The sequence below is a fragment of the Musca domestica genome, unplaced genomic scaffold (assembly GCF_030504385.1).
Source record: "Musca domestica strain aabys unplaced genomic scaffold, Musca_domestica.polishedcontigs.V.1.1 47, whole genome shotgun sequence".
NCBI lineage: Eukaryota > Metazoa > Arthropoda > Insecta > Diptera > Muscidae > Musca > Musca domestica.
In genome coordinates, this window is record NW_026712338.1 from 1,416,261 (window position 1) to 1,432,215 (window position 15,955).

The following is a 15,955-nucleotide window of genomic DNA, read 5'->3' on the forward strand; positions in this document are numbered from 1 at the left end:
AATTTCACACACCCTAATATTTTTAATCCAAGGTCTGGTGTTAAGATGGAATATATCGGTCCACTCATACTGGTACCTCCACCACAAGAGGTCAAATTTTTGAATGTCCATACAGGGTGAGATGGAAAAACTGCAACCAACTTCAGACTGCTGTCACTTCTAAGCCACTCGTCCGACAGTGACGTGTCATTATATTGTTTACAAGCGTATAAAAGCATTTTGGTGAGAATTTTACAGAACAAAAGTTATTCGTGATGGAATTCAAGCGTGATAGTGTTATTTCTTTATATTTGGCTGGAGTGGCTATCGTTAGAGCACTGAATAAATGAATAAATCTTTTGTGTCTCGTACCATCGCTCGACGGAAGAAAACATCAACATCGGCAGAAATGGTTCGAAAAGTGAAGAGAAGACTTAATCGAAGCCCGCGTCGCAGTGGTCGAAAAATGGCTCGTGAGCTGAACATATCGCAATATTCCATTCGGCAAATATTGAAAAATGAGCTCGGGGTAAAGCCATTGAAATTCCAAAAAGTGCAAGACCATACACAGCAACAGAAAGAAAATAGACTCAAAAGAGCTAAAGAGTTGCTTCTCTAGGCCGAAAGTGGTGAACTGCCGAATTTGGTTTTCTCCGATGGGAAAACATTCGTTGTCCAGCAGTTTGTAAACAAACAAAATGATCGTGTTTACTTGCCAAAGAGGTCAGCTGAAAATGTGCACCTCCGGTTGGCCACCATAACTCAAGCGCCGGTGATGGTGTCGGCCGCCGCTCTTCGCTCGTATTAATCGACAGTGGCAGGTTGTATTAAAGCCTTGGGCACGCAAGCAGTTTGGCCGCAGATCTTGGACATTCCAACAGGATACAGCACCATCGCATTCAGCACGCGCCACCCAAGAATGGTTACAAAATGAGGTTTCTTGCTTCATTTCCAGCGCACAATGGCAACCGAAATCTACGGATACCAATACGTTGGACTATTGTGTCTGGAGTATTTTGGAAAGCAAAGTAGGCACCAAAATATACCAAAGTGTTGATCACCAAAATACCGCAGAGCCATATTCGGCCAGCGTATAAAGGTTTCATTGGCCGTTTGAAGGCCACAATTCGTGCCAAAGGTGACCAATTCGAATAAATCTAAATTTATTCTATCATTTGATGCTATTTCCGACATTTTTTGCTTTCATTGAATAAAATTTAAAAGAAATGTAAAAATTATGGCGTTTGACTTTGTTGCCGTTTTTGTTTATCATCCTGTAATGCTCTTATACAAAAATAAATAAATTATTTTACTATTCTTGAACGATTAGTACACTGAAAATAGAGTCAAATCTTTTCAAAAGTCTTCCGTATCCACCTGCCACTGTTTGATTGCAAAGTTAACCTTTTGATGAAACTACAATCCCATCCCTGGTCTTGCCCTTTTCGCGTGTTTTCGCCGTTGTATTTTACTTTCTGAAAGCACATGATGATTAAAAACAACACATTCGTACATGCGAACATACTGCTGAGAGTTCGGAACATCTCTTTTTCGCCTAAACAATTGCTTTTGCATGCATTCACCATACACCTTGTTTTGGGGGATAATTTGTCAGAGAGAAAGCTAAGACAAATGAAGAGCACAAAAGCCAACCAAACATATTGTCTCTCAGAGAAAAATATCATCATCATCGACCCCACCACCGCCTCTATTGTGTGGTACGGTTGGTTCTCGTTCGTTTCGTTCCGTTCGACTGGTATGTGGATGTGGCGGCGACGGCACTCATTGCTCTGGTACTCGATTCCTTAGACTTGTTCTGTCAGTTGTCGTTTGACGTTGAACGCCGCGACGTGATTCTTGAATTCATTCTTCCTTTTGCCCGTGTACTGTGGTGTGTGTTTGTGATATAAAAATAAAAAAAAAGTGTGAAAACAGACCCGAAAACGGTTTAGGTATACTTTTTCTTGCTTCTTTTCTACAACATTTTGTATTGGGTATCCATACATTTTGTATTCTGTTGTACAACAATAACAACAGAAACAGCAACTATAACAAATATATATATATATATTTTTTTCAATTCGAATCGAAATAACAACAATAAAACTTGATGTGTGTTCGACAATAATTGCACAAAAAATAACAAAAATTAGCTGAATTGGCAAAACGAAGAAATAAATTTTATACCTATCCAAATTCTGCGAAATAAGTTTGAAAATCGAAAAATAAATTAAATTACTTTGTAATTATTCATCAGCACATGCCAGTTGAGAATTTTTAAATTTGAAAATTTCACAAAAAAAATGAATAGAAATTATGGCCATGCGAATTTTTGCACTACAAAACAAAACACATCCAACTTCCACTTTCGTAGCGAAAAGTCTCATCTATAAATAACCCCATGCCTATGGTTTTGGGGAAAATGTCTTTGATTTTGAAACGAATTTCAGAGAAATGCCTGAATGTGAATTCATAATTTGTTCATTTAGTTGCATTTAAAATACAAAACAAAAAAAGAAATGAGTGTGGTGAAAATTTATTCACGTATAAGGACTTAAATGCCCACATAATGGTCGTTATATAACATAACAAGCAGCGAGAAAAACGCTTCAAAAAAAAAAAAAGAGCAATTGTCGATGGCAGAAGTTATAGGAGCATTACCAACCAGATTCCTCGGTGCCGACAGAAATCCATTGAATCAGACCAACAATTCGCATACACATGCGATGCCAAGCAAAGACACACGCATACACACACAAATACATACCGAAATTCAGACGTGTACTCTCTTTTTTCCCACACAAGAAGAACGAAACACCACAAGTTTGCTGCCCCAAAAATACAGGGTGCCTTGTTGGCTGCCGCCTGTCTGCCACTCTGTTGGCAGTTATCAAATAAAAGGGGTTGAAGGGATTTGGTCGTACTTTCAACTCATTTATATTCTATTTTTTTTGTTTCAGTCATGACGTCGATGACTCGCAGCGGCGAGTACATAAACCAGCTGTTTCAAATGTCGCTCAAAATTTTCAAAACAAAATTTTTGTTTATGGCCGCTTGCGTAATGTTATTGGTCTTATTAAACAGCTTGTCAAAAGCGAATTTTCACAAAAAGAAATCATGTGGGATATGTCGGAAACGAACAGAAAATCCGAAATTGGTTCATAAAATCCCTTAACACGAAGTAATTATTGATTCTTGAAAAAGATCCAAGAATGTGCAGTGATTTCCGCGACTAACCGAACAAATATTAATAGTTATGTCACTTTTTTATATTTTGGTTAAAAACTCCCAAAATAATGACGATTGTCCGTTGTAAATTTTCCCAAATATTGCTCTATTATTTCTTTTGAAGTATTTATGGTAAGAGTGCTCGATTATACAATGGAAGTTGTAAACGTAAGGTGAGAGTACATAAAACGCTTTTTTGACTGGCTTAAATAATCGGCTGGCTTCTTCGGAGAAGAACAAAGGAGCGTAGGGCCAAAATCGAACTAATTCAACCTAGAATTACGTTGTTCCTCTACAAATAGACCAGCCAATGGCTTTAGCCAGTCAACAAAGCGTGTAATGTATTCTCACCTTTTAGGTATGTGTGCATAAGCAGCTTAAGGTCTTCGCATGGTATATTTTGTGACATATCGTAAAGGAATGCCAGGGCCGCATTATTATCTTTCCGCATTTTCCTTATAATTTGACATTTATGCCTGACCATGATGCCAAGCTGCTTATGTATCCACACCTTTATTCGGTAACATTTTTCGGGAGATTTAGCTCAATACATGGCTCAAGTAAACTAGGAAAATGCAAACTCTGTACTGGAGTCTTATTATGTAAAATAGAATTTTTAAACTATCAACAATTGGTTTTGTTTTTTTTATATATATTTTTTTACAAAATTATTATGTTGGGGAAAATCTACAAAACTTGAATTGAATTTTGGGGTTTCTCCACAAAATTGAATCCCAGATAGTGGGGCAAGATTATTTTATCCCAAAATTATAAATTTTGTTGCCCGTTAACGTGGCAAATATGCATTTCTGTTGTGTTTAAATTTGAAATAATTATTTTTTTTTATTCAAAACAATACACACACATACAAACTGTAAAAATGTTTTGACGAAATTGGAGCCCAAAAAGAAAAAAATTGTATTTGTTCTACCTTTTGTATTTGTGCCATGGCTCAATCGAATTTCTCTCAGTAGGAATTAAGGTGAGAATACATAAAACGCTTTTTTGACTGGCTTAAGTCATCGGCTGGCCTGGGCGGAGCGAAGCAACTATTTAGCTCTTTTGAGTCTATTTTCTTTCTGTTGCGGTGTAAGTTCTTGCTCTTTTTGGAATCTCTATGGCTTTACCCCGAGCTAATTTTTTAATATTTGCCGAATGGAATATTGCGATATGTTCACCTCACAGCGATATGTTCACGCGATATGCGACACAGGTTTCGATCGATTCGCTTCTTTACTTTCGAACCATTTCTGCTGATGTTGCTGTTTTCTTCCGTCCACTTCCTTAACGTCGGGCTAACGGGCGATGGTACGAGACACACTTTATTCACTTTTAAATGCTGGAGTGCTCTATTGATAGCCACTTCAGGTTTTCCAGCCAAATATAAAGAAATCACACTATCACAATTCCATCACGAATAACTTTTTTCTGATAAATTCTCACCAAAATGCTTTTGTATGATTGTAAACAATCAATGCTGTCGGACGAGTGGATTAGGAGGTTACAATTGTAAGGTTATCGTACGTTCACAGTTTTTTTGAACGCAGTTGATGCCGCCGGTGCTCCTTATGAGTTGCACCGTCGATGAGCAGGTATCCGTTAGTTTTGGTTATTTTACATTATTATGGACTTTACTGTAGCATTCTACTGGCTTTAAAATGAAGATTCTGAAAGTTCTATTATAAATATAATAACCGTTCTACAGTTAAATAACAAACAATTATCCAATGACATATTCTGTGGAATTTTAAATTGTTATAATTAAAACGGTGTTTTAAAAAATGCATTTTTATGAGTCGGTTTTCTTTAGAATGGAGGAGAACAAAAACTGTCCATGCAATTATTTTTATTCGCAATGAATTAAAAGTGCAATTATTAAGTTATCGACCGATTGATTCACCTCAGTTGATTTAAAAGCAGGAAATATTTAAAAAATGTGTTTTAACACCGGAAGATTAGGTTTAAATTGGTAGGAAAATGGAGACTATTTATGTTTTTGTCAGATATTTACCTCTCATCGATCATCGATCTTTACTTTTATTTATATAATTAGTTTTATTTATTAGCATAGATATGACTTATTAAGCGTTCAATTGTTATACCCTCCACCATACATTGTATGGAGGGTATATTAAGTTCGTCATTCCGTTTATAACTCACCAAAATAATAATTTTAGACCCAACAAAGTGTATACATTCTTGATTAGCGTAATATTCCAAGACGATTTAGCCTTGTCCGTCTGTTGTAATTACGCTACAGTCACAACGAATTAAGATAGGAAGCTAAAATGTTGCGCAGTTCTGACATTTGTCTGCAGGCAATTCAAGTTCGAAGATGGGCTATATCGGTCTTCGATATCGTATAGTCTCCATATAACGGTGCCCCCGATATTCGGTATTTTGACAATTACAGCAAAATTTTCAATGGATTTGTATTTAAATCCATAAAAGGAGTTCCTTGTAAGTACATTACCTCTGGAAGAGAATTGTCTATATAGGTCCACGATATCGTATAGCCTCCATATAACGGTACCCCCCTATATTCGGCATTTGGATGATTTTAGCCAGATTTTTCAATGGAATGGTCTGAAAATTCTCATAAGAAGTTCCTTGTGAGTACTTTATCCCCTGAAAGAGAATTGTCTATATACACCCATACAACAGCAACTCTCGATATTCGGTATTTTGATGATTTTAGCCACATTTTTCAATGGATTTGTCTGAAAATTCTCACAAGAAGTTCCTTGTGAGAACTTTATCCCCTAGAAGAGAATTGTCTAAATAGATCCACGTATATATAGGTATCCCCCCATATAAAGCTACCCCCCATATAAAGCTACCCCCATATAAAGCTACCCCCCATATTCAGTATTTTGATAATTTCAGGCAAAATTTTCAATGGAATTGCATTAAAATCCACAAAAGGAGTTCCTTGTGAGTACATTACCCACTGGAAGAGAATTGTCTATATAGATCCACGATATCATATATCCCCTATACGGTTTCTCCCGATATTTTGATGAGTTTTTCAACGTTATTCACCGGAATTGTTTCAAATTTCGTATATAAAGTTCGGAACAGTTACTACAGCCTCTGACACAAATTACTTATGCATGATCATGTCTTCGTATAGCCCCTATATAACGAATTTCATTTGAGGGGAACTTTCTTAAAATTGTTCAAGTTTCTTCCAAATGGCGGAGGGTATAAAAAGTTCGGCCCGGCCGAGCTTAGCTGCTTTCTTACTTGTTTTTATACCACATAGTGGTAAGGGTAACATGGAGAAGGAAGCGAGATTGACCCATAGTTACTTTTGAAGATCTTCATATAATCTCTTTCTAAGTCTGTTTATGCATGTCAGACCGTCTGACCGTCCGTCCGTCAATGTCCATGTATTCTTGTGAACAAAATGCAGGTCGAATTTATCATCCGATTGAGATGTAATTTTCCAAACAATATTTGTTTCACCCAAGGACGTATCCTATTGAAATTGGTGATAATTGGATCAGATCCGCCGAAATTAGACTAGACGCAAGTACATCGAATTCGGAGAGAATCGGTTCAGATACAGCCCAGAAATACCTCTGCCAAATTTTATCAAGATCGGTTCAGATTTGGATATGGCTCCCATATATATCGTCAACCGATTTCGGGTTGATTGTGCACCAAAAGGCCGTTATAAGTTCAAATGACCTGAATTTTGGCACATCTGACCGAATTCAGTCTAGAAGTAAGCATCGGATTTGGTGTTGTAAGTCCCTTACATTCGTAATACGTATTCGACAACAATGATATTTGGTACCAGATATCTTATAGAGTTTGGCTACTATCAGCCCAAATGGAGTGAATTTCGGGACATGCGATTCCATTTTATGTTGTCAAATGTAAAATTCTGACAAAATTGTAAACATATGATTACACGAGGTTACCTTATTAATTCTACAATGATTGGTATTATTTTTATTTTACATATTTATATTATTGCCTGCAACTTTAAAAGATTTTCGCATCGGCCACAAAACAGCTGATAAATTATCAGCTGATCAAACAAAAAAGATCTGAGAATTTGCAAATTCTCAGGAACGAGGCCTACATAAGATGGACCAGAAAGTCCATCTGACAACTAAGTTTGCTGCCAAAAAAATAATTGTGATTTGAAATTCAAAAATAGTCAAATCAAATAGTTTCCCTATGTAGGCCTTGCTGAGTAACAACAATCTCTCCCAAAATCGCTCTCTTTAAGCTAACTTTTGAACTATCGGGCAACATCCCGTAACAATTTCAAGTAATTCTTACAACTTTTTACGCTATCAATACCCCTTAATATTACTCGTCCATTCTCTAGTTTTCCCATTTTAAAATTGTTAAATTTTTTATCTATTTTTCTTTTTTGCAGTGTTAACATTTTCTTGTGACAGAAAATTTGTCCCTATTTGTGTCCTGTTTCATTCAGAAGAGAAAAATAAAATATCACATAAAAGTGTTGAAAAATAAACGTTCCCCACAAAACGGAAACTAGTGAAACAAATCACAACAATAAAGAAAAAAAAAACGAAAAGTTTTGAAAAGAAAATTGTATCCTCTGGGAAACGCCGACAAAAGACCAACAACAACCATCCATATTTCAGTGAATCCAAGCTAGTGCGCGTGTGTAATGGCGTTTTTGCGTTCCATCTGTGCTCAACGTACCAATTTAGTTTATAGCTGTAGCGTTAGTGGTTCCAGCAGTCTTGGCGCGGGCAAACGTCAATTTGGCTCGAATAAACCAACGACCGGAGTAGCAGCAGCATCGAATAGCTGGTCTAACGATGAATTGAATTATTCGACGGCTTTGTATCAATCGAAACGTGTTTTTCCCCAGACATTGTTTGCCTCCATCTATGGCCAGCAACAACGTGGCGTTCACACCAATGCCACTAAATCGCAGACTGTAGCCGCCACCCAAACCATCGGTGATGAGCAGAAATCATCGGTCTATTCAAAATCTCAGTTACGTCGTAGTCCCCCCACACCGAATGTACCCGAGAATCCCCAACGGGACCCGTTGGATGTTAGTTTCAACGATCCAGTTGCCGCATTCAAGAGCAAAACAACATGGGAGTTAGTGCGAGCCTATTTGGTCTACATGATCTGCTCCAGCGAGAAGTTGGTCGAACACAATATGAAGGTAAGTGGTCTGAGTTCAAGTCCTGCGAATGATTGATGATCTTCCTTTCAGTGACAAAATTATTTTTTCCCACCGAAACGAAATGAATGAATGTTGTCGGAAATTGTTTATTTAAAGTTTTATTTTTTTTTTTTTGTAATTTACCCAATACTGCAACATTTGATGGTGGTTGAAATACGATTTATTTCAGATTTTCTAGATGTTATCACAATGAACCTGGATGTGTTGGGAAGGAAGCCATTAAAGAAAAAGCTTTTGAAATTACTTTTGAAATGGGGTTCAGATCCGCCAAATAAGTGTTTAGTATTAGGTTTAAGAACCTGTGCTTGTAATTTGGTCACCACTACGATAGGAGATCGCTATTATAGCCAAAACCTGCCAAAAAGTCGTAATACTCTGCATCTGATATCCTTGCAAAGAACTGTCCACATAGGCCAACGTTTTGGTACAGGTCCCATATAACGTACCGCCCGATTCAAGGTATTTTTCAACCGAATCAGCTGCAATTTGACATTCTAGCAACTGTTCGCTATTTGCTATAGCGGTCCCCTTCCATTTGACACACACATATTTGACGTATTTTGAGGGCTTGCTCAGAACTTTCTTTCTCAGGAATTTTCTCCAAAAAAATATAACTTTGCAGCAAAAAAAATTTAAATTTCGGTAAACTTATTGGTGTGACCTCTCATATAACGATACCTTATGATTATCGTTTCTATCACAATTTTTAAACAGCCTGGATGTATTTAGGTATAATGGGTTCTCGTGAAACTTCTTGCCCCATTTTAACCCTCCCCAACGAAGCACATATTTCAACCAAGTCCAGAACAAGATTTGTATTTTTTGTCCAATAATTGCTTTCCCTTTATCCTACAGAGCTTAAATCCTAAAATCCAACTTTTTCTGTTCTCTCCGACTTGACTTTCAGACCATAATCTATTTTCACTGTTTGTTTGGATGATATTATGACTTCAATTTTCGAATGGACAATAAGCCGTGGTTAATATTTTTCCAAACGAAACTGGAACTAAATCCCACTTTCAAGCAATACATAGTTACCACTTAACCCCTTCTCCCCTTAAATCTAACCTAATATCCACTTTATCGAATGATTCATTTAAAATCCCAGTTTTCAATGAATTGCAAAGCAAAATTGAGTAAAATAATTTTTCCACTAGATAATGACAGAATACACGACATGTTTAGCTGATATTTTGTTATGCTGTAACATTTTACCAACAACAACAACAATTAACCTTGCATTTCAACAAATGCTTTCGCCGTTTTACAAACCTAAAACGACAAAAATGACAATTGAAAAAAGTTTAAATAGCCCTCATTAAGGCCAGACAATAGTCATTTTTAGTGTGGTGGTGTTACTACATACATGCATACATATGTGTGTAATTATATGCGGTTCTTCACCTATATATAATGTATGCTATATATGAACAATATTGCTAGGTCTGGTACATCTAAGTTTTTACTACCCTTTTGCTCCCCACAAAAATGTTTGTGTTTGCCTGATGTCTGTGAGAATTGAGATGCTACACTGGTAAACAAACGTCATTTGAGTAAAAATGGTTCACTACTAATGTTACCAAATTTGGGTTTAACCTCAGAATCTGATTTATTTTATTACCCAAAGCTATTTGCATCAATGTTTATAAAATCGTAATTCAATACTGAAATTCCTGGTTAGCTTCCAACTCACTCGTATTTATAGCTCCTCATATATACATGGAAGTTTTGTGAATCTCAATCCTGGATGCTCTACAATATTCCTGCATAATGGTAACCACGTCCATTCGTCAAACAACAATGTTGATTCAACATACTCACATATCCAAACAAAGCAATGCATGTAAACAACAAAGGGGACGTAATTAAAAATACGAGTGAGCGAGAAAAAACAATTAATAACTTAAACTTAAATCTATGACTGATACATAAAAAGATATATGGGAAAGAAAATACAACAATCGTGACAAAAAACATCATATGCGAAGATTTCTACTTCGTAATTGTTGTTGCAAACTGATTCAGATAAAGTAATAGCATCAAATCAGGTCGGAAATAGCATCTAATTTAAGAATAAGTTTAGATTTGTTTGAATTAGTCACCTTTGAAACGAATTATGGCCTTCGTACGGGCAATGAAACCGTCACATGCTGCCCGAATGTTGCTCTGCGGTATTTTTCCAAAATACTCCAGACACATTGTGCAATGGAAATGAAGCGAGGAACCTCACCGCGTGCCGAGTGCGATGGTGCTGAGTACTGTTGGAATGGCCAAGGTCTGCGGCCAAAATGTTTGCGTGCCCAAGGCTTTAATACACCCTACAGAATATTTTCGCGATAATATTCGGTATTTGTTCTGATGCCACGGTCGATTAATAGGAGCGGAGAGCGACCATCGACCGTAATGGCGGCCCACACCATCACCATGACCGGCGCTTAAGTTCTGGTGCCCAACCGAAGGTGCACATTTTCAGCTGACCTCTTTGGCAAGTAAACACGATCATTTTGTTTGTTTACAAACTGCTGGACAACGAATGTTTTCTCATCGGAGAAAACCAAATTCAGCAGTTCACCACTTTCGGCCAAGCTCTTTTGAGTCTATTTTCTTTCTTCGATGTAAGTTCTTGCACTTTTTGGTATTTCAATGGCTTTACCCTGAGTTCATTTTTCAACATTTGCCGAATGGAATATTGCGATATGTTCAGCTCACGAGCCATTTTTCGGGCACCGCGACGCCAGTTTCGATCAAGTCGCTTCTTTACTTTCGAACCATTTCTGTTGATGTTGTTGTTTTCTTCTTTGACGTCGGGCTACGCTACCAGTATCACGGTAACGGGCGATGGTACGAGACGCAAATGATTTATTCAAATTTAAATGCTGGAGTGCTCTAACGATAGCCATTTGTGGTTTTCCAGCCAAATATAAAGAAATCACACTATCACGCTTTAATTCCATCACGAATAACTTTTTTCTGGAAAATTCTCACCAAAATTATATAATATAATGAGCTGTCACTGGAATAATTTAGAAATGACAGCAGTCTGAAGTTGGTTGCAATTTTTTTTTATCTCATCCTGTATATGAAGACCTGTAAAGGCTAGCCAGGAAGTTCGGTATTGAATTAATTTGAATAAGCTAAAGTTTTGGTCGACACATGAATAATTTCAAAATAGGTGATTTCTTTATTTTTTTATTATGATTTCATACATTTTTTACTGCAAATTTCAGATCAGTAAGATCTTCTCAGAAGAGGAATAAATAAATAAATAAATCATAAGTATATAATGTTCGCCTTAACTATCCAAAAAAACAAAACTTCATGAAATTCTATTTCACGAAATTACGCGGGTGTAGACCGGGACGAAGCGAGTAGTTTAGAATTTCGAACAATATTTCAAGATTATAACTCGGTTTCATATTTCTTTTATTGCATTCTGAAAAGTTTCAGCCATCAAGAGGCTTCCCTGAGATCTACTAAAATTCTTCAAATGTCTGGCAGAAACCGACTTTTGACATTATTTTTCTATAGGGCAACTCTTTTGACATTTTTGACATTGTTGTTGTTGTTTAAGTATTATGTATTAAAAACGAAACTCATTTAACGCATAAACATGTGAAACTATCGAAAGAGAGAGATATACCAAAAGTCAGATTCTCAACAAAAACTAGAACAACTACTACCCACTCTACCCACCCTTTATTGTTATTACCCTTCTCTCTTTCGCATCATTATTGCTAATTATTGTCAGACGATACAGATGATGAGACTTGTTGACAGTCGAATCTACTTAAATGTAAGGCAATTTCTATTTGAAGAAAATTGATGCCTATCATTTCGTAATTTCCATTATCTTGGTTTTTGGTAATGACGTCTCTGGAATTTCAATTACTAAGATTTAAGGACTCTTCCAAAATGCATTAATTCAATTATTTCTATTTCACTTCCATTTGCATATATGTGGATTCTACTGTTCGCAAAGCAATAAAACCGGTAAAAGTTAATAAATCAGTCGCTCTGCCGTATTGCATCGGAACATTTGCCATGATGAGAACTCGTTTTTCATTTCAGCAATCTCACGTGACACAAAACATTATAGAAACCAGTTGCTGCTGGTCGCGCATGTTGACTTTGCTGTTGTTCAAAAAAAAAAAAAAAAAAAAAAAAAAAACAAGAGTAGGAGATTTGAGGTTTTTTAGAGCACAGTGATTTCAGACATTAACTTGGAAAGATGTGACAACGGAACATACGCTACAAATATTTATACCATTTTCACAGCTGATTAGTTTTAGATTAGTTTTTAAAATACTTATTGTGATTGAAATCGACGATGCGGAACAGTGAGAACCATTAAGGAAACGTCAATAGTCGGTCGGACACCACTATGCTTATTTAGTTGAGCTCAAATAACAAAAAAGATTATATTGCGAATTCATGTGAAATAGATCTTACCAACTATGAACCAAATAAAATATAAAAAAAATATTTATTGTAGCAATAGATATACCGGACCGAGTTTCAACAAATGGAAAAATTCGGTTGAATATGAAAAAATCTGTTAATTTTGGAAATCTGTTAAAAGAGGAAAATGTTTGTATGTTTGTAATTTATGGACTTGAAAACCACTGTAGAGATTATCCTGAAAATTTCCAAGCATACTACAACATCGCCTGAAAGTAACATAGGCTATATTCAATTTTCATATTCCACTTGGATCTGTAGATATAGCAACAGAATCGGAGGCACCTCCCAAAAAATTAGATTTTATATGCATATGGAGGGTGAGATGGAAAAATTGCTACAAAGCCAAACGCCATAATTAAATTTTTTTTTTTAATGAAAACAAAAAATATCGGAAATGGCATCAAATTTTAAAATAAGTTTAGATTTGTTCGAATTGGTCACTTTTGGCACGAATTATGGCCGTCAAGCGGCCAATGAAACCGTCACACGCTGCTCGAATGTTGCTCTGCGGTATTTTGGCCCATTCACGGCGAAGCGCTTGCTTGGTATTTTTTAGTGCCAACCTTGCTTTCCAACATACTCCGGACACAAAATCCAACGGATTGGTATCCGAAAGTTTTAGTGGCCATTGTGCGCTGGAAATGAAGCGAGGAACCTCATTTTGTAACCATTCTTGGGTGGCGCGTCCAAGGTCTGGGGCCAAAATGTTTGCGTGCCCAAGGCTTTAATACATCCTCCAGAATATTTTCGCGATAATATTCGGCATTTATTCTGATGCCACGGTCGATTAATACGAACGGAGAGCGACCATCGGCTGTTATGGCGGCCTACACCTCACCATGGCCGGCGCTTGAGTTCTGGTGACCAACCGAAGGTGCACATTTTCAGCTGACCTCTTTGGCAAGTAAACACGATCATTTTGTTTGTTTACAAACTGCTGGACAACGAATGTTTTCTCATCGGAGAAAACCAAATTCGGCAGTTCACCACTTTCGGTCAAGCGAAGCAACTCTTTAGCTCTTTTGAGTCTATTTTCTTTTTGTTGCGTTGTAAGTTCTTGCACTTTTTGGTATTTCAATGGCTTTCGCTAAGTTCATTTTTCAATATTTACCGAATGGAATATTGCGATATGTTCAGCTCGCGAGCCATTTTTCGGCCACTGCGACGCGGGTTTCGATCAAGTCACTTCTTTACTTTTCCAACCATTTCTGCTGATGTTGCTGTTTTCGTCCGTCCACTTCCTTGACGTCTACGCTACGCTACCAGTATCGCGGTAACGAGCGATGGTATGAGACACAAAAGATTTATTCACATTTAAATGCTGGAGTGCTCTAACGATAGCAACAGCTGTCGGACGAGTGGCTTTGAAATGACAGTAGTCTGAAGTTGGTTGCAATTTTTTTCATCTCACCCTGTATGTCCGTCGCTGTTTTAAACCATAGTCGACCAAGAACTGTCTTGATCATTCTACATTTGAAACCCCTTGGTGCCTGTTTCAATATTAACACGAGTCCACTAGCCCGTGCAAGTCCCAACGAAATACTAACATTGTGATTGAAAAATCCTTATACTGTCAACATTTTTGTTTACGTTTTATTCGCGTTTATTTTAAAAATACGAGTGAAATCGGATGACCTAATAGAACGACCATGAGCCCACTGTTTCCTTTTGCTCTGTTCATCTTACACATAAACTCGGGTGACTGACTGGTTGAATAAGGAAGGCCAACAACAAGGTCTCACGTTTTTCCAAGAAAAATGTCGGAAAAAAATTTGGCAACAAGATTTTTCTCTTATAAAACAAGACACGGATACGTAAAAGGTACGAAAATGTGCATATCTTCATACAAACATACACCTACCAAGAGTATAGTTTGGCAGTGTGCGAATTGCCGGGTCTCGTTCTGAGACAATTGACCAAACGACCGGCAAGTGTGCTTTTTTCTCGGTCTTATAATAGCCATTTAAGATGCTCTCGACATGTATAATGCGGGGTTGTTGTATGCGAATGTGTTGTTGCGGCGGTGTTGCATGAATAAGAAAACACAAGAGAATAACAACAACGCCGAACCGAATGTGCAAGACTACAACTCAAACCCCCATTTATCCGGCGCACACGAACAGCTAATTCACACACATACAGTCAAAGGTTAGTGACAAGCCCCCAGAAATGAACCAACAGGCCAGCACGCACTCACGACTACTCTGATAGTGGCTCGCTCTTACTCTCTGAGAGTCTATTCATATATACGTTTAAGTTTTCCGAAGCCCACAGTCCCCTCCGCTCTTTCTTCTTTGGCAAGAAGAAACATCATGTGAGTGGCTACATTCGCAGCTATTGTTGGGTAGGTTCAGCGAATGTTTTACTTGGGAAGAGCTGATCCCCCAATGCTGCTTATTGACTGTTCTACATCGTTATAGATATATATGTATGTATATTCCGACATATGTACTTGAAAGTTTAGACTTACACATGTACCTATATCGAGATTTATATGTATGTATGTATGATCTTCTCAAGTTTTGTGTGCCTAACGTTAGTACTGAATACCACCTATATGTACGTCTCATGGATTTATGGCTGGCGTTTTCTTTTTTTAAGAGATGAGAAAGGGAGGAGAAACGATTTAAACAAAATCGATAAATTGAATTTATATTGTGTATTTTTGCACATAATGTAAACGAGGGCCGCTGTGGAAGTTTTATATTGTGCATTTCGATTTTACCATTGTAAGGCCTTTTAACATTGTATATTAAGATAAGTAGACAGGGTTTGCAGGGAAGACCAGGCTTAACATAGGCAGAACAATCAGTGAACATATACATTGTATTTAGAAGATAGCGCCACATTTAACTCAAAAACCTATTGATTCGTGTTGAAAAATTCAAAACAGGGTTGAGTTCGTTTGCCCTCAAAAATTACTAACCCTTGAGAATTGTGTTTATTGATCGTTGTGCCAATACCTGTTATTTATTTTTATTAAATACTAAATGGATTATGTATTATATTGTAGTCTCTGGTCACGGATATATGAACTTGATTTGAAAATAAGTAGAAAATAAAGAGAGAGACTTTTGTTTAACAGTGATTTATTCTAAC

General features: G+C 37.0%; 1 protein-coding gene across 4 annotated transcripts in view; it reads left to right on the top strand.

Annotated features, from left to right (window-relative positions):
- The first annotated feature begins 1,767 nt into the window (after positions 1 to 1,767).
- The window catches only part of LOC101901311 (proline dehydrogenase 1, mitochondrial), a 50,470-nt gene continuing 36,282 nt past the window's right edge, over positions 1,768 to 15,955 (top strand). For 2 of the 4 annotated variants that reach the window (XM_059127666.1, XM_059127669.1), the window contains exons 1-2: positions 1,769 to 1,931; positions 7,604 to 8,374. In XM_059127666.1, coding sequence (XP_058983649.1) covers positions 7,862 to 8,374 — 513 coding nt within the window. In that variant the 5' untranslated portion in view covers positions 1,769 to 1,931; positions 7,604 to 7,861. Of the gene's footprint in view, positions 1,932 to 7,603; positions 8,375 to 15,955 lie in introns of all 4 variants that reach the window. The other 2 variants (XM_059127667.1, XM_059127668.1) reach the window with 2 other exon arrangements.